This window comes from Limulus polyphemus, unplaced genomic scaffold (genome assembly GCF_000517525.1).
Source record: "Limulus polyphemus unplaced genomic scaffold, Limulus_polyphemus-2.1.2 Scaffold346, whole genome shotgun sequence".
Classification (NCBI taxonomy): Eukaryota; Metazoa; Arthropoda; class Merostomata; order Xiphosura; family Limulidae; genus Limulus; species Limulus polyphemus.
The window spans coordinates 535,039-554,970 of NW_013665956.1; the positions used below are offsets into that span (position 1 = coordinate 535,039).

A 19,932-nucleotide genomic window follows, 5' to 3' on the forward strand; every position below is an offset into this window, starting at 1 on the left:
AGGACGTAGAACCTGGGCTCAACCAAGGACCTAGGATGGGACCACATCGCGTCAGAACTATGAGAAGATATTGGACCTCTGTTCATGAACAATATACGAAACCGACATTGATCAAAGAGAAGGGCCATGCACCCCCCAACCTGATGGCTTTGTGTCAAATCTGAACCAGAATTATGAGTAGAAACCCACAGAGGCTGGTGCCACTCCTACTGACATCTAGGAAAAACATCCAGAATTATGAGTAGGAACCCACGGAGGCTGGTGCCACTCCTACTGATATCTAGGAAAAACATCCAGGGACTCAAGTAGGATGGCCCCCAACTTCACCCTCTTCTCCAAGAGTAGAGGAACACACTAACACTATATAGGAAAATCCTCTGTCCACCACCCCAGTGACTGGAAACTAGGGTGGTAAGGACTCCCATGCTCCACCAGTACAGTCTGGAGGGGTAAAACTCCTTGGGCAGTCCTGAGGAACAGTGCTCTGGAAATTGTGCTATAAGTGAACCAAATTCCCTACATTTTTAAAAGGAAACTGAACCCGATTTATTCAACCTGAAGATTGGCAGTGACAAGCAGGATCCCCTTTAGCTTTACTCATGATAGTCCACGAGTGGCAGTTCATGATAAAATGGTAATACTATGTGGTAAGTGCCTAGATGGTCTTATGGAACACCCCATTTTGACAGAGCCTGTTGCAACTTATAGTAATTATAGTAAAAGTGGTTGCTAGTTTGGAACTGAAAAGAGAAAGCAAACCTGCCTGGGCAACACTTGCCACAGAGTGGGATAAAGTTAAAAATAAAAGGAACCCTGAAAATAAAAAGTTATATGATTGAGGAAATACTCACCTCTAGTCAAAACAGCTACAGGGGTTAGTTGAAAACCCTCAGAAGAGGAAACTGCCAGATCATGTAAGTAATGGGATAGGAAAGTATTAGTAGTCCACATACCAGCTTGCATAATATCTTTCAGAAGGCAATTCAACCAGGCGCCTAATGACATAGAGATATCCTGAATCAGGTGAGAAGTGACATGCAAAAGATTCCTCTCCTGTATCGATAATTCATTATAAGCAATGTGAATCAATTTATGAAGCCACCATGTTAGAGTAATGGGAGATAAGTCAAGGGAAATAGAAGGATTCCAATAAATGAACGATCGATTCCTACTACCTCGAAATGAGTTAGTATGTGCCACATAACACTTGAGGGTCCTAACAGGACATAAACGATCAGGATCAAAGTGGTTATAAAGGTGAAAAATGGCTGGCAAATGAATTGGTGAGAAGGATCCTTCCCCTTCCTTAGCTTCTAGTCTTTGGAAGAAAAGACCTGTCATGGTAAAGCAGGACAAATGTGGAATGATAAAGAGTCCAATCCACATGGATTGCAAACAACTCTGACCAACAACATCCACAAGCCAAAAACAACAAAAAATACATTTTAGAGAAAGGTGAAACAAATAACATGAGGCTAAGGGCTCAAAGAGAGGATGATACACTGCGTGTAAAAAAACTGTAAAGTTTGGTAATTGAAAAGGTTGTTTGGGTCGAGGAATATGAAAAGATTTGAGTAAACCTGATAGCACTGAGGATTCAAAAACCTGATATTTAAAATACCAAAAAATAGTAGATAAGCATGCCTTATTAAAGCTACTGTAGATGAAGCAAGACCCCTCTCAAATACCGAAGTCAGAAAATATGATATGGTAGATACTTTAGGATGAAGAGGGTTTAAATTCCTTTTAATACACCAGTGAGGAAGTGTATTCATATTCCATTGATAAACAGCAATGGTTGGCCTATGGAGAGATTTAGTTAAATACAGAGAGACATTAGAAGTTAAGCCCTTATGTCAGACAAAGGACAGCACAACTTCCACGCATGAAGATCGAGTTTCCAAACATCTGGGTGGAGAATGTTTCATCGGGTTTGTCTCAACAAAGACTACCAGTGTGGAAGAGGTAGATGTGGACATTCCTGCAGATATCGAAGAAGTGAAAACCATGTTTAAGCTGGCCAATGTGGTGCAACTAAGAGAACTCAACAGGGAGTGGAATGAACCATAGTCAGAACCTGGGACAATAGCCAAATTGGGGAAAAAGCATACAGATGCAAACCTGTCCAGTCCTGAGGATGAGATATTGGAGACCAAAACAACTGCTGTTGAAAATTCTAACGAGTTGCAAAGGCATCGATCATTGGAGAGCAAATCCAGTGAAAAAACTTGTGATGTAGCATTCATTCCATCAGAAGAATCTGGTTGTGTCAAGACAAGTGATTTGCAATTAAATTACCATATTTTTCGGAATATAAGATGCACCCGTGTATAAGACGCACCCTTATTTTGAAGACAAAGTTTTGGGAGAAAAAAAGGAGAGTCACATTTGAAAGACTTTTATTGAACAAAAATTCAATTTGATACTTTAAAAATTAGTATATATTGTTCTAAACACAAAACAGCTCAAAACATCAAAATAAGAAAATACCGTAAATCAAAAAAAGGTTTACTGTTATTTAGTTTGGTTCAAAACCTACAAAATCTTCATTGCTTTCACTATAATTTATTTTTTTTATTATTTAGGGAGCAGTATAAATAGTTATGTTTTTTTTACAAAAAAATACTACTGTGGTTATAAATAACACATTCAATTGAACTAAACTATTCATGCCTATTTAAATATATTTACACATGGCTTGTGTATATCATATATATACATGTATATCATTCATAACTTCAGTGTATAGGACGCAAGCAGATTTTGGGGTAAAAAAGTGTCTTATACACCGAAAAATACGGTAATCGATCCTGGAACTTGACATGCTAAAAGACTGATATGAAGAACATGAGCACAGTAGAGAAGATCAAAGGTACAAAAACAAAGGTCTTGAGAATGTGTGCCTCCTTCACAAACAATCTGAGAAAATACCGTGGAATTTTCGGAATGTATCATGAAAATTTTTCCCTCAAGAGAGACAGACCTCGAACCATAGTCTGGTATACTGCAAGGAGTTTGAGAACATTGATATGAAGGGTAGACTCGTCTTCTGTCCAAATACACTGGGACTCCTGACCTTGAAGATAAGCTCCCCATCCCCGAAGAGATGCATCTGTGAACAGATGGATCTCGAGACAAAGTGGTAGAATGGGTACCCCAATAGTAGTGTTGTTCCGATCAAACCAGCATTCACAATCGATGATGATGCTACTGAGTAATGAGACAAGATCTAAAAGGTTGGAATGCATGACCCACTGGTTGTGCAGTGACCACTGTAGGGACCTCATATGTGCTCGTTTAAAAAAAATGAGAGGTTTGAGGGATGCCCATATCCCCAAAAAAGAGAGAGAAAACCATCCGCATAGTAAGAGAAAGAGGTGTAAGTAAAAAACTGACAGCTCTTTACATGGCTTGAAGCCTGATAGGGGTTGGTTGAGCTTGACTTAAGTGAGTATTGAGAAATACACCCAAATGGATGAGATAGTGTCTGTGACAGAATAGATTTCCCCATTCTGATAAGGAAGCCCACTTATGTGGCTTCTGAAAGGAGAATCTGAGTGTTGTTCTGCTAACTGACATGATGGTGCCAGAAGGAGCCAGTCACCCATATAATAATGTGTGCACAGACCCAAAAAACGCAGATGATGAGAAAAAGCTCATACAATTCTGCAGAAGACACCCTGAATTGCAGGACCTGACCCTTGTGCACAAATCTGATAAACCTCTGGGAAGACCGCTATGAGAATATGGAAATAAGAATTGGTAACATCGAACTTGGTTATCCAGAGTCCTGGGGCAAAGTGCCATCTTAGGCTGAGAAAAGATTCCATAGTAAAGTGAGGAGGATCTAAAAATTGGTTGAGTTGAGATAGATTGATGATTGGAGGTTAATCTCCTGTCTTTTTGGGTAAAACAAATAAACGCGAATAAAATCCCAGTAGAACGGGAATGACCCTTTCTACTGCCTTTTTGATTAAAAATTCTTATGGCCTGGGAACAAAGCTCCACTCGTTGTGGATCTGATGGAGGTAAAAAAGCAACAGGTTAAGCAGATAAAGATGGAGGTGATGTAAATTGAATGACCAACCCTGAATCCAGAAAACGTAAACATGCTCCCACTGCTCCCCTGGCACCGGGATAGTCAATACGCCATTGACGACAGTCCGTCCAAGTCAAAGATCCAGGAGAATATGGACAGACTCTATTATGGAAACCAACAGATCTGGGAACTAAAGGAGGAGGTCAGGAAACACTACAAGCAGACACTCCTAAATTACCACCAGAAGCTAAAGATGCTAGAGAAGAATGTAAACGAGCTGAATCAATTCATGATTCAAATGTCTCTGCAACTCTGGCAAACCCCATGGGAAGGAGAAAAAAATTTTCCCATAACTCCCTGAGGGCAGAAGATGGTAAACATATTTTCTAGCAAGGCATCTCTACCCAGTAAATCCCAACAACAAACTAGTGAAGTAACCAGAAAAAGAACTGAAGAAGACAATCTGACTGAAGTAGATGTTAGCAAAGTCCCCAACTTGACCTGAAATTGATGAGGGGAATATTGACAGGCTTCCAACAAAAGTTGTATTGAAGATAAATACCTCAGAACAGTAGTGAGTGTAGCACAAATCTAAGAAAACTGTGATCTATTCAAAGTGATCATAGGTTCCAATCCAGAACCCCACAGATCTAAAGGGGGTTCCATCTGTTAAGTATCTAAATATACCTCCTCCTAGTAATGAAAAACCAAAGCATGTTGTTTGGATAAACATGGAAGGCAAGGCATAGCTATCCTATCGTGTAAGTGAGCAGCAAATCCCCCAGCATGAACAGCCACAAGCCGTCCTTCCCACCAACAAGAAAGGAGTAGTCAAAGGCAATAGGAGAGACCCCAAAAACCTCACAAACCCAAGTAACTAACTGAAGAAAAGGGAATGGAGGTGGCTGATAAAGAGGATCCTCTGTTGAGGCCAACCTAGTAAAAGAAAAAGCCAGAAAAAGAGTCTAAATAGTTTCCAGCCGATCCCACACCATTTACAAAAGCCACCTCAGAGCCCCCCGGAGAAACACCTTTGGTCCACATATCTCTATCTTGCAATGGATCATATCACGAAGAGCCTCGACTGAGAGTGAACCCTCCACCGGCTGTTGACAAACATCAGATAGCAGAGGTAGAAGAGAAGAGGTCTGGTTGGCTTCCATATTAGAAACATTAATTTGGGAATTCATATCCTCTGTTTTTTAAATTAATTAATTTATAAATATAAAGAAAGATATAACCATAGTAACATCAACTACATCCAAAGTTGCAACGTAAATTGTGAATAATCACAACACTTCTGTTTCGACAAGGTTTTGTCATCATCTTGTACCTGATGATGACAAAACCTTGTACATTTGCTGTTATGTTAAACTTATATTAAAGTTTTTCTTCATTACCCATTCAAGCCGTCTCCAGCCATTATTAGTCTCAAAGTGGGTTCCTCGTCATCAAATTTGAAATCACCCACTTGTGTCATTAGACTGTTTATGTGACAAAGAACCTAAGCAATATACCAACTTACACCCAGCTCCAAGAACACAATAGATGTACTTAGATACCCTACACTGTTTGCAACAAGAATTGTACAGAATAATAAAATTGCACTTTGATTCTGTGAAAACATTTATGATATTGTTCTGAAAATATCAAATAACATCCGCAGTTTTGGATTATACCCATTCAGCACACTTACACAAAACAAGTGGGGCAACGGAGGATAGTTTTATCTTCGAACCCCTCCAGCCACTATTTTGTTACTACATCATGAAAGATGCAAACACCCATTGTGTCTTTAGTTTCTTTGTACTTATAAATAGATGAATAAGAACTCAAGTTCAAGTTTTGGCTCCCAAGTTTTATTTTGGGTTTCTCTTTAGATTCTACTTTAGCTTCCCAAGTATTCAGAGTTAGTTTACTCTTAGTGGTAGAATGCATCAGATGCTTCAAGTGGTTACAGTAAGTAATGATTATTTATAATATATGATGAATCTCTGTTCAATAGTTTTAGTATACAATTGTCAATCAAAAGTTATAATTTTCTTATATTGAAAATATATTTCCAATAGGTACTTCCCTCTTCTCACAAGATTAGTTATTCACTTCCAGTGCTGCCTTCTATATGCAAATTTCTTCTTTATGCATGCCACAAGCCTTCTGCTCCCCCTATTGGAATTGAATGGTTCCAACATGTCTCTTATTTAAATCATCATGCATCATTTCACCAATAGAAGCATGACATACTCGCCTGACTCCCTCTGTATGCCTCTACTGAACTATCACTTCGAGATTTGGCAAAAGACGTAAACAAACAGAGGGTGCGGAGGAAGGGCGGGAAGTGTGAGAAGAGGGAAGTACCTATTGGATGGAAATACATTTTCAGTATAAGTAAATTATAGCTTCCAATACAGTACTTCCCTCTTCTCACAGATTGCATAACAAGATTATTCACCTACAAGCAATCTTGTGGAAACCCCCTCAACAGTAAGCATTTCAAAACCACAGAAAATAAAGCACGAGTCATCATTATTGTACAGTGCAGATTTCAAGTTGAAGAATACCTGGTCAGGCACCACCCTTCACAGAGTGGGATCCATATAATAAGTAAATGAAACAAGAGCCCCTGAAAGGAAAACTATGAATATAAACTTACCCAATCAAAGTTGCACTGAAGCCTAAAGAATGGCCACAGATGGAAGATAAAAAACAGACAAAGAAGAAACTGCAATATGGTGTAAATAATTGAAGACGAATACATTAGGTGTAATCCACATGCCAGACTGTAGGATTTTCACCAATGGCCGACAAAGACAAAACACAAGAGAAACGGTGAGGTATCGAATCTGATGAGATGACAACTGGAACAAATTTTGGGAGGAAGCAGACAAAGAGAAATAAGACAACTGAATCAAAAGTCAAACCCAATTGGTGAGGGTAGAATAGGAAAGATCGTGAACAAAGGATGACTGCCAAGGAATAAAGATTTGAGGGATGGGTACCACAGAAGGAAGCTGTGCAGGCAATATAACAAAGAGTATGGACATGACACAGAAGTCTATCCGCATTAAAATGAGGGTAGATACGAGAAATAGATAGAAGGGAAATAGGAGAAAAGGAGGAGTTACCCTCCCTTGCCACTGAGGTTTTTGGGAGGAGGGAACTATCCAGATAAAAGAGAAGATAGGTGGGGTGGTAAAGTGTATGCAAAACTTCAATGTCATATAAAACAGATCTTTGATGCCCACAGGCTAAGAGGAGAAGGAAATACATTTTAAGGGAAAGGTGAAACGTGGAACAAGAGGAAAGTGGTTTATACGAAGGTAAATTTTATGTAAATGTTTATATTTCAGTCCAAAAGAGCAAGCCATATGGGAAAGGGGGACAAATTCAGAAGGAACACATTAAAATGGAAAGGACAGGGGAAGCAAAAACTTGACAGTATCGGGAAAAACGAAAGGTATGGGATACGGTAGCCCAATAGCGAGGAGACTTAAGACCACTGGTCAAAAGGCCATGTGAGAAACTCCACCACTCGAGCCACAGTAGGTTGATCAGCAAGGAATCCTTCCCCGAGTCGCAGACCTGATCTCCTCGCCAAGGACCGGATAAAAGCAAAGTGTGAAGATGAAACACATGATGTACAACCAGTGACCGAGGTTGACAAAGATGGGGGGGAGACAAAAGAAGAAGTACTGGAGGGAAATGTTACAGCTGTAGTAACTGTAGAAACCAAGGTTGAGCTAGCTAATAAGGAGTGATCAGAAGTACTTGACATGGAGTGGTATGGATGAGAGAGATCACCCAATGAAATAATCAGATAAGAGGAAAACATAAAGGAATTTGTGGGACCAATCATAGCTGAAGGCATTGACAGCCAGAGCCTGAAGATGAGGTACCAAAGACCAAAAGATGGGTAAGTTATGATTGAGGTATGTTGCAAATACATTTACGTGGAGAAAACCCCACCGATTGCAAAGTCACCAGAAAAATAAGGGATCTAAAGGCCTCTCAATCAGATATATTTAGCTGGGGCAGGAAAAACTATTCACTATGAGATTGAAAGCACTCGGGATGTGACACTCAATGAGATGAATGTAGTGCATGTGGGCCCAATATAGTAGATCTAAGGTTTGAAAACAGAAATATCTTGCCAGAATGAATCATCGCCAGACACTGAGAGGAAGGAAGTGATTCAAAACCCGACAGACCACAAGAAGCTCAAGGATGCTCACATGCAACGATATTTTGCCTACAGACCAAAGACCTGAAGTCTCCTGGTGATTGACCCATGCACCCCAGCTTTGAAGGGATGCATCCATGAAAAGATGTAAATCCAAACAAGGAGAAGAAAGCGAGAGACTCACCAATGCATGGGCCTTGTCCAACTACCAATGTATATCATCCACCAGAGTAGTAGGAAGGGTAACGAGAGCTGACAAGGGATCATGTACAAGGTTCCATTGATCCTGAAGAGCCAACTGAAGGGATTGCATATGCACACAACTGAGGGGGACCAGTGACGTCATTAAAGCCAAATCCTCAAAAGCAATAGAACCTCATGAGCAGAAAGGGCATGGCAAACTAACAGTTCCATGGAACGAAGTCATAGAGTAGAAGGTTGTGTCCGATTGAGATGAATGCTAAAAAGGACACCCAAGCGGATGAGATATTGGGTTGGTTGGTTGGTTGGAAGGACTTCTCTAATATGATTAACCAGCCCACCCGGAAAGCCACTAGAAGAAGCTGATGGGAATGGCTGGCTGATTCCAGTTTGGAATGAGTCGGAAGAAGCCAGTAATCCATATAATGGTGGAATCACAACCCCAGAACATGAAGATGGTGAGCAAAAGCTCTGACCACCTGACAGACAGCATAAGAGACAGAAGAAAGCCCAAAGGGTAGAGAACAAAATTGGTCTACTACCTTGTGATAAACGAACCGAAGATACGAACAAAACCGTGTTGAGATACGGATGTGTAGATAAGTATTGATGACGTCCATCTTGATCATCCATAAGCCCAGAGAAAACACACACCATAGGATGAGTAATGACTCCATGGCAAAACAGGGAAGTTGAACGAAGCAATTGAGGCGAGACAAATTGATGACAGGCCTCCAGTCCCAGTTATCTTGGGAACAACAAAAAGTCTGGAATAGAAACCTGGTGAAAGATGTAGAACAGGTTCAATGGCCTGCTGAGATAGTGGTCCCTGAACCGCCTCCAACAGACACTGGCTGACCCTGGGATCCCGAGGTGGAGGGAAGGAAATAGGTATAGGATGCAAGGGAGGTGGAAGAAAAATGGGATTGCAACTCTTTCCAATAAAACTTGAAGAACCCAATGATCCTTGACAAAAAGGATGCCAATGATGAAGAAAACTGGTAAGCCAAGCTCCCACCAATTAGTCACCAGTACTGTTGGTGAAGTGACGAGTGTCGTGGAAGAAAACAATGAGACGAGGCACCCAAAAAATGAAAGGACAGGTAAAGGTTGGGTAAAACAGGGATGGGAAATAGAAACAGGTGCCATATTGGGCTCCAACTGAGACAAACAGGAAATAAGGACAAACTGATGACAGGCCTCTAGTCCCAGCTTTCATGGGAACAACAAAGAGTCTGGAATAAAAACCTGGTGAAGGATGTAAAACAGATTTGATGGCCTGCTGAGATAGTAACTCCTGAACCGCCTTCGACAGATCCTGGCTGATCCTTGGATCCTGATGTGTGTGTGGGGGGGAGAGGAAACAGGTACTGGAGACACGGGAGGTGGGAAAAAAAATGGGATCACGAATCCTTTTGATAAAACTTGAAGAACCCAATGATCCTTAATAAAAGGATGACATTGATGAAGATAATTAGCAAGCCAAGCTCCCACCAGGTAGTAACCAATACCACTGGCGAAGTGATGAAAATGATTAGACAAGACACCCCAAGAAGAAGGGACAGGTAAGGGTTGGGAAGGGGAGGGACAGGAAACAGTAACAGGTGCCATATTGGGCTCCGAACTAAGACAAATGGGCAACAATGTTGGAAAGAATGCAATTCATGATTCCAATGAATCAAAGATAAGATGATGGCAAATGGACACGAGTTCAGGTGTCATCCATACGAGAAGGTCCCAACAACAGAGAAACCACATGTGTGGAGCCAGAGCCAAAGATGACAAACAAGCCAACATGGAGAAAAGAAGGGAGAGGATGCCCTCAAAAAAACCCCTCAAGATCTTGGTGGAGAACCTCAGGGAGGAGATGAATGGTAGATAGATACCGTAAATGAGTTGTGAGGATAAGGCAAAGGTGGGAAATTTGAGTATGGGTCAGATTTACGGAGGTTCGGAGAGTGTACTTCAAACAGGCAAAATGGAACCTAACAACTACTGGTCCAGAAAAGGACAGTCTGCATGCAAGAGTAACTGATCTGAAGCCCGTGGGGAACAAGGCATGCTAATTACATCACTTAATTGTGAAGCATATTGATCAACATGTACTAAAATATCTATGGGGGGACAAATAGGGATGGGAAGATTAGTCATAATATGGAAGAACGTGGTTCCTAGAAAACAGGAGAATGGGACAAAATGTCACATAACTGAAAAACAAAATCCAAAAAGGCCGTATCAAGCATAACTGACTGCTCAAGTGAGACATGGGAAGATACTGCAAAATCAGGCAGTAGAAATAGGTGATGTAAGTCCTCGCCCACTTGAACAGGCTCAGCCACACGAGAGGCCTCAGACATTGTGCTATTCGCAGGTGTGACCCCCAAAGTGGTAACATGAACTTCGGAACTCATAATGAGGAAAAGTCAACCAATAATAAAAAGTATAAATAACAATGTGATTGTAATAAACTGGGATTAAAGTGAAGTTACGAAACAGCCTTAACAGAAACCAGAAGTCAAAATAAAAGACCACTTTGTGAGCCAAAAGCATGGAACTTTAAACAAATAAAAAAGGAACACATCCAAGCACAAGTGCTGTCAATCAAGAAGTGATAGTTCAGTAGTGGCATATTGAGAGAGTCACATGCATCACGCAAGTATGTCACACTCCTATTAGTGGAGTGTGACGCATAATGACTTACATGAGAGACATGTTGGAATCATTTGATTCCAATAGGGGAGAGCAGAAAGCTTGTTGCATGCGCAAAGAAAAAATTTGCACATAGAGAGAAGCATCGAATGAGAATAGCTAATATAGCGATGGGAAGTACCGTATCGGAATCCATTACAACTGTTTCTGTATTTTAGCATATCATGCACTGCTTGTGAAATTATGATACACATCACAGAATACATATAATTTACATGCAACAGAATACATATAATTTACATACACATTCCAGAATACATATAATACACATCACAGAATACATATAATTTACATGCAATGTGCATTTCTTTTCCTTTAGAATTGGATAAACAAGAAGTTAAAAGTTGAGGAGCTGAAGAAGAAAAAATCTTTCTGAGGAAGAGATTCAGTTCTTTGAAATCTTTCTTCCTCATCATCATCAGAAGGTATTCAATCAGAGGAATGAGATGTTGAAGTACCTGATGCTTCAATTTCAATGTTTCTGACAGAATCTGTCTACGAGCTCAGTTGCCCACAAAATGTAGAACAGCTATTCTTGACTTTGTCGTATGGACAGATCAAGATGTAGCTGGTGAAACTCATTTGGATGAGTGTTCTGGACTCGCTGCTGCCAGATACATCAAAACAAGCATCACCACCACCACAGGGAAGAAGCAGAGCTAAGAGGAGTAGAGGTAGTGGTAGAGCTACAGTGAGTGCTAGGACTGATCCTTCCCCATATTGTAGGTGAAATGAACAGATATGCACATGAAAAATAAATACAGTAATGTGGACAGATGTTACTGTTGATGTTATCTTAACTATAGTTGGTCTAGCTATAGTTGTGGGTCCTTAAACCTCATCTTTCTATTCCTGACTATTGGTCTATCTATCTTCCCTTTCATAATCCTTGGTTTACTAACATCTCCTTTAGGGACAGGATTTTAGCTCTCCATAACTACTTACATTTCAATAACAACTCTAATGCTCTTCCTATGACTCACCCTAGCCATGATAAACTTTTTAAGGTTAAACCTATCATAGACCTTCTTCTGAAATCCTTTGTTTCCCACTATTCTCCTAACAAGGAACTGTCTATATATGATCAAATGTTGGGTAAAAAATGTAGAATTAGTTTTCTCCAATACCTACCAAAGAAACCAGTCAAGTGGGGTATCAAGTTTTGGGTCCTGGAAAATGCTGTATGTGGATACTGTATGAAATTCAAGATCTACGTAGGCAAAGGAGGAACAAATGCCAGCCAGAAGTTTAGCAGACAATATTGTCATGGGCCCGATGGACAGATTCAACGGACTAGGACACTCTTTTCCTGGACAACTTCTACACTTCCCCTCATTTGATTGATAAAGTGTTGGCTGTTGGGACTTATGCTTGTGGGACAAACAGGAAGGACAGACTGCATTTCCCATGGGAACTGGTTGCAACAACTCTACAGTGAGGTGAAGCACATTTTTTAAATGTGAAAGTCTGACATCAGTGAAGTGAATGGACAAACCAGACATCTATGCTCTTTCTACTTTACGCTCCAGTACCATGACAACTATAGGAGGAAGGGATGCTGAGGCTATAAAACCTCAGCTAGTTGTAGAGTACAACACATTCATGGGAGGAGTGGACCTCAATGACCAATTCCTCAGCTACCATTCAACTGAATGAAGGTTAGTAAAATGGTACAAAAAACTTTTTCCAGCCAATGGACTTTATCAAAGTCAATGCTTTTATTCTCTCTAAGACAAAGACCAACCAGTCACAATTAGCACAGAAGTCCTTCAGGATGGAGCCAATCACTTCTCTTATTGAGTCTTTACTTCAGAGCAGACACGGACCTTCTGGTATTCCACTTACAAGAACTGTACAGGACTCTTCTCCCCCGAGACTCACTCTTGATAGACATTATCCAACACTTGTCAAACAAAGTAAAGAGAAAAGATACAGACTGTGCCTTACAGACAACAGGATACTCACACAGTATCTTTGTATGAAACAATTTGCAGAGTTGAGCTTTTACTTAGTACATAACCAACACTGCCGAAAGAATCATAGCTGATTTATTTTGCATGTTATAACAACATAAAACAAAAATAAATCCATTTATGAAAGTTTCACTAAAGTATTGTTAATGTACTAGGTAAAAGTGTCTACTCTTTTCCTTTTACAAATACAGTTCTTTCTTTTCCTCTAACAAATAGTTTTAAATTTCTCTAATAATTTACAAATATCTTAGACAGTAGTATCTTAGCATTCTTTATTGTATTTGAATGTACAGCAATGTTTCTTTTTTACAATGTTTTTGACTGAAATGTTTTTTGTAAAGTTTTCTTTTGTTATTCATACATTTGTATGTATGATACTCCCTCATTTTATAGTATATTCTGTGCAGAGCTTCATGTCTTCTGAAAGTTCTTCACATTCTTGAACATTTGTATACAATTCCCTATATCAAAATGTGTATAACTTCCATATTTTTGCAGTTTTCTTTTCATACACTTGTATGTACGGTACTCCTTTTTATGTGCATTCTCTAAAATGTAAATATACCTATATAGTTATGTGAAATACATGTATATAAACTTGCATCCATTTACAGTTTCTATGCACAACTTTATGTATGTGTTTTCTCAAAGTTGTTCACATTCTTGAACCGTTGTATACAATTTGTTCAAGAATGTGATCTTTGTGTAACTTCACGTTTGTTTCAGTTCTTGAATGTACATATTGAGTATTTGCATACATTTATATACATGAGTTAATACAAGTTTTTCACTGCTTTCTTTTACTATACCTTTCTAAATGTTTTTCGAATAAATATAAGTTGTAAAGTTTGTAATGTTGCATCATTCGCTTTTATTTTACATCAATTTAGATAATTAGAAAAACATAAGTTCAGTAGGCCTAACTACATATCCCTACAAGTACACACAAATGTAACTGTAATATCAATATTTTGCAAATTACACTGATATTCTGGCTACCATACATTATTTGTGTGTGTGTGTATGTGTGTGCACTTATAAATGCTTAAGTTTTAGTTTTCTTAAAATATAGAACAATAAAGAAAAATGACAAAACTGACAATCACATGAAGCACAACTTGTCCTTTATATTGGTTATAAACAGGCTCTTAATAAAAGGAGGTGGGACTAGACGAGAATGGAGTAGGAGGAGAAGTCACTAGTTAATTTGCTAGATACATTGATATCTCAGCAAATCAATCTGTGGGAAGTTCTAAATTTATATTCTAGCTTGCCAGTATCTAAAATTCCAGTTTTTAATTCATTAGCCAACTTTAGACATATATGGCAGACGTAAAAAATATAAACTGAGCAACACGAGGAGGTACTATGTGACACATACAAACTGATATTTATTTTGTAATATATTTTCTTTTGAACTATATTTCAAATACAAACCAGGTTTGATGCCAATTTCATTGATATATAGTAATAATAAAGTTACTTTATAAAATTTTGAAAATAACTCACTAAAAGACCACACGTGACATGCAAGGTTAAACCCATCAGGGTGAAAGGGTTAATGAAAATTGCTACACACAATTTAATTAAAGATAACTAAGAAATAACTGCTTCATATCAAATGACCAACTCACCAAAACTTCTTAACTCCTTCATTATATTCACTATATTTCTCAATACTTAGAATTTTATGTGTGCAAACGGTCACTAAAATAATGGTTTCAAATTGTTTGATTAAAAGTGACCACAATTCCATACTTTAATTGGCACACTGAAAAACAACTATATTTAAATGGAATAACTTACCACAAACCCATAATTTTTTACAACATCACATTCTTCTATTTCTCCATACTTGGAAAACAATGTGTGTAGGTCATCATTGGAACAAGTCTCAGGAAGATTGCCAATATAGAGCTTACTGCTTTTCTAAAAAAAAAAAAAAAGTTTTAAGATAAAAATTATCATCTGGGATGTAATAAAAACTGAGATTACCACAGTTTTAACTCTTGCTCTTTCCATTTTCTTAAGCTCTAAATAAAGTAAGAAAACAAACACTGATCTTTGCACAAAATTTAATTCAGGAAATTAGAATTTATACAAGATCTATAGAATGATATCACTGTTATTTCAGACAAGTAATTTTTAAAGACCCCCAAAATAAGGTTCACTTTTCTGAATTAATAATATTAGTTTTAATTAACAAATTAATTTTTATGCTAGAAGTTTGTAAAAAGAGAGCAACCAATACCAATTATCATCTCTGAATAACATCTAGTACAAAAAATATACCGACTGGCAATAAAATTGATTATATTTGGCAAAATTGAATTAACCCTATTCAGACTAGCAAGCAGCTTTATGTTGAGTACATCTTGATATCAAATTTCAAAGTTTAAGTAAAATTAATAATAATTCTATTTAATCAACAAAACACTTAATATTTTTACCCCTATACCAAGGGAAAAAATGTTCTTTATAATGTGATTTTCCTTTTCTTTCTATTTATTTTCTTGCTAAACATTTTGTTCACATCTTTGTATAATGTCATAGCATATGATCTGAAGTACTACTAATGAAGCTCAGCTCTGAAAACAAAAAAGTTTAAATACCACTGAGTATGGCAGATTATAAACAACATAAAATGAATAGTGTGGAGAGCAGTAAATTATGGTAAGTGTAGATAGGCTTAGAAATATGGTAGATGATGGTAATAATTCCAAATGACTCAAACCCTTATTTCTTGAATATTATTTATTGTTAAGTTTATCATAATTTAAATAACACATAAGTAAGAGAAATCATTATTTATTGAAAATTTACTTTATTTATGACATATAAACTGATCTCGATCAACAATATTCTTAGCAAAAATACTGTCACCTAGCTTCACAAAGATAAAGGACATTCAATTATGAAAGTCACCAGTGATTCATTGTTAGTTTTAGCCATGTTTTTTAACTATATTTATATAAAAACTCTTAATTCAAAGTGGTTTCACTTCAAGATTAATATGTATAAAAAAAAAATCAAATCCTTTTTTTTATCAAACTGTTCTTTATTTTTCTTAATGCCATATTCCTATAATAACTGGTTTCCATAAGAAACAAAATACTACATCACTTTTTTGAACAATTCTATCATTTCTTCAAAGCTTTTCTTTCTCTCTTAGAAATATTTTTTATCTCCTTATGGAAACAGTGTTTTTATTCTCTTACCTTGAACCTAACTGACTTCATCTTAACTCTCTCACTACGAGCTTGGTCAAATCAGCCAAGTTCATTACCATAAATTGACCTTCATTTTCCATACTATAAATTTTAATGTTTTGTGTATCTTCCAGTAATTTTGCAAGCTTTCAGTAATCCTTAAGAGGCATTTGTAGACATACGATTAGAATTCATAATGAAATACTTTCACTTTATATTTTACCTGTTATTTTCTCTACCCTAACTCTATACCCATTCAGTCAATTTGACCAACCTCAACCATAAAAAAAAACCTAAATTATCCTTTTTTTCTAAAATGACTTCAAATTGTAACATGAAACTACACGTTTATCTTAAGTAACTTTAAAGATGTAATAGTATACATCTGTTTGTGCATAAATTTTATTGTTTTACTGCCCTTTGAACCGTTTATAACTAATAACAGTTATAAGGTTTGTAAATCACTTGGCAAACATGGAGCTTACATTACCCTATCAAATTATGATACACAGGATACTTACTAGTTGCTCACGAATGTACCTCATAAAAATTTTAATACTATGCTTTATTTTATCTAATCTAACCTAAAAAGTTCCTATTTTTTACATTTCAGTTATTTTTATAATAATAATAAATAAATAAATAATACACATGAAAAACAAGAAATAAAGTACTTACCTGGGTCTTCTCTTTTAGCTGTTGACTTTTGATGACAATTAGCCCTACTACTGATACTACTGTATTAAATAATTTTTTAATTAAATAATGCACTAAAGAACACAGAATAATCACAAGTAAAAAACAGACAATGTTCCATAACTGTCACAGTTTTTCTGGCTTTCTAACTTTGCAACAAGAACTGTTAGAAATGAAGCTAGGTCAATTTTTAACACAAGCCAAGTAGTCAAAATATTTGAGGAAGTAAACAATGATATGTTATCTCATTCAATTATTATCAAGTAAATCTCTCCACTGAAGATTTACTGTGGCTTATTTTATCTTTTGCTTAAAGGATAACTTATGATTGTATTGAGTTTTAATTCATGTTAATTGCCAACATGGTGTTGATTTGGCAAAAATGAGTTGCAACATAGAAATTATTGATCATCAGTGGCTACCACATAAACCACAAATTAAATGTCTAGCTCACCTAACTAGCTCTGACAATAAACTTCAACTAGTGACTATTTAATGATTTTAACCTTTTGGTGCCCAGCTCGGTTCACCTTTTGTCCAAGGGCAAAAATGCACCAAACAAATTAGTTATTCTTATACATATTTTTCTCTGTTAAACTTTTCAGGATCAAAATGTATACAATATAAATTTTTTTTTTAAATAGCAAATTTTGATTTTGGGTTAATTTCAGGTCACTTTAAATGAAAACGTTAAACATTAGTGTTTAGAAATTTTCTGACTGTTTTTCTGACAATTATACAGCACTTATAGTCCCTAAGAGGAAATAATTTTCAACAAAACAACAACAATTTCAGTATGGTAACTTCAATACAAGAGTTGATTTATTGATTTTAATTAATTATTGTTTCTCTACTTCAATGTTAGGGTGTTAAGTAAATTACCTGTATCTTAACTATAAGAAATCACAGGCTAGTGATATAAATACATAATGAAAGCTCTTTTATATTCACCTGTATTAACTAATATGGTTTCCAGTTCAGTACAGAATCAAGTAGAGATCATAGAAAAGTGATAAAAGCTTAGCTTGGTAATGTACCTGGTGATGCCTTTAGATGCAAAACTATGGCAGTAATAAATGAAATATTTGTGAAATATACAACTATCTTTCCTTTCCCCATTTCTGTAATTATGGAATTTCGGTAATTAGTGACAGTTTCAAGTATTAATTATAGAAGAAAAGACGTTTGTAACCAACTTCTGCAATAATTACAGTCCTAGTTTTTAACTCAAGCTTATAAAAAGATTAAGATGTTTCAGAATGATGAGAAAAATGTTTTTTTGTGGAACAAATTGAGGTACGTTTAGTTAACCCTATCTCTACAGACAAGTCAAAGGGTGCTTGTCACATTTTAGACATTTTCAAAATTTAAACAAATTTATTATCATATGTCAATAAAATCGACATCACAATGTAGTTTATAATTCAAATTATAATATTATAAGTGTTATAATTTCTTAAGTTTAAAGAAAATATTTAAAAAAAATTCCAAATATGCTTTTTATGTCATATGGCATGTCTTCTTGTCTTATTCTTCAGTTTATAATTTATTTTATTATGCCTACCATAAAATGTCTAAACTGTTAACAAGTTGCAAATTCAAACTTCAGACATTTAGAAACTAGAATACACAACAAGTTCCTCTCACATTTCTAATTTCTTGAGATATCAAAATATTTTGCAAACCTACATGGGTAGACCCACCCACTACTTCATTCTTTTGAAACCTCTTGTCTACTCCTCTTTACCCTTTCAAGACAGATCATAGTGAAAGGCCAGATCATCTCGTTTGTTGACTCGTTCAAAATTTTATTTAACTACTATTTCATGAATTTATGTCAGTAGGTTTGGTATCAAACTGTAGATTATAATTCAAATTTTAGTAATATCCATTACTCTATTTTTAATTTAAAAATAAATATTAAAAACACATATAAACATCGATTTTTGTGTGTCACGTGATATGTTGGATGTAGCACTGGTTCAAATTAGATGTTTGTGAAATCAAATTATTAACTCTATAGTATTGTACAAATTAGAAACTCAAATTACAGATATTGACAAGCTAGAATACAAAATAAGAGCCTCTTAACTTTTCTATTTCCTAAGATATTGGTCATGTAATAAATCAAACACAGTGGCACCCCACTCACCTCTTTCCATTTTTGGAAACATTCCCTTATATACACTTACTTCTATATGACATAAATAACCCATCGGATGCTCAGAATGTCCCCCTAGTGACTTTCTCAGCCATTTTCATATGAGAGGACACCATCTCGTTCTTTCGAACCACGATTTGAAGGAGGTAGTTTGTGTCTTTAGTCTGCTTGAAATTTCATATTTTTTTAGTCTAAAATACATCTTAGTTACAAAGCTTGAAAAAGTATAGAGGAATTCTATGGTATTAATGTAGTAATTTATGATTTTTTAGTTATTCAAATGTATGTATACAACCTTAAAAAAATATTTTGTTTCATATCCTCCACATGCAAAATTTTTAAAGTCTTAGCAACCTACGTCAAGCAGCAACCGAATACAAAGGTCATAATTGTTTGCTTTGCTTCTTTATTTTTTGTTCTATGTTTTAAGAAAAACAAGTTTAAGAACTTATTTCAAAATAGCAATAATCTATATACTTATATAATGTATAATAATTGAAATGTGACTATATTTCACAAAATACTAGTCTACTAAAACACAGCCAAGACAAGTTACTTTGTACAGACCAAAGGTCAGTTTTATGTTATTGGATACAGTAACATGAGTGCACATGAGCCGCGTTGTTGTAACTTGTGTATTGTTAGCCAGGCATATGTGAAAGGTCATTATAATAAAAATAAATATATATAAATGTATAATGTTATGAGAATTAAGCTATTTAGTCTAAACATTTATGTTTTCGTGTTATAATCTGTGTTGATTC

The 19,932-nt window shown here is 36.3% G+C and overlaps 1 protein-coding gene across 4 annotated transcripts in view; it reads right to left on the reverse strand.

The window, feature by feature from the left end:
- The window catches only part of LOC106457570 (RNA-binding protein 4B-like), a 112,131-nt gene that overhangs the window by 77,850 nt on the left and 14,349 nt on the right, over positions 1-19,932 (reverse strand). For all 4 annotated transcript variants that reach the window (XM_022383562.1, XM_022383563.1, XM_013917006.2 and 1 more), the window contains exon 3: positions 14,909-15,031. In XM_022383562.1, the coding sequence (XP_022239270.1) occupies positions 14,909-15,031 (123 nt within the window). The remainder of the gene's footprint in view (positions 1-14,908; positions 15,032-19,932) is intronic.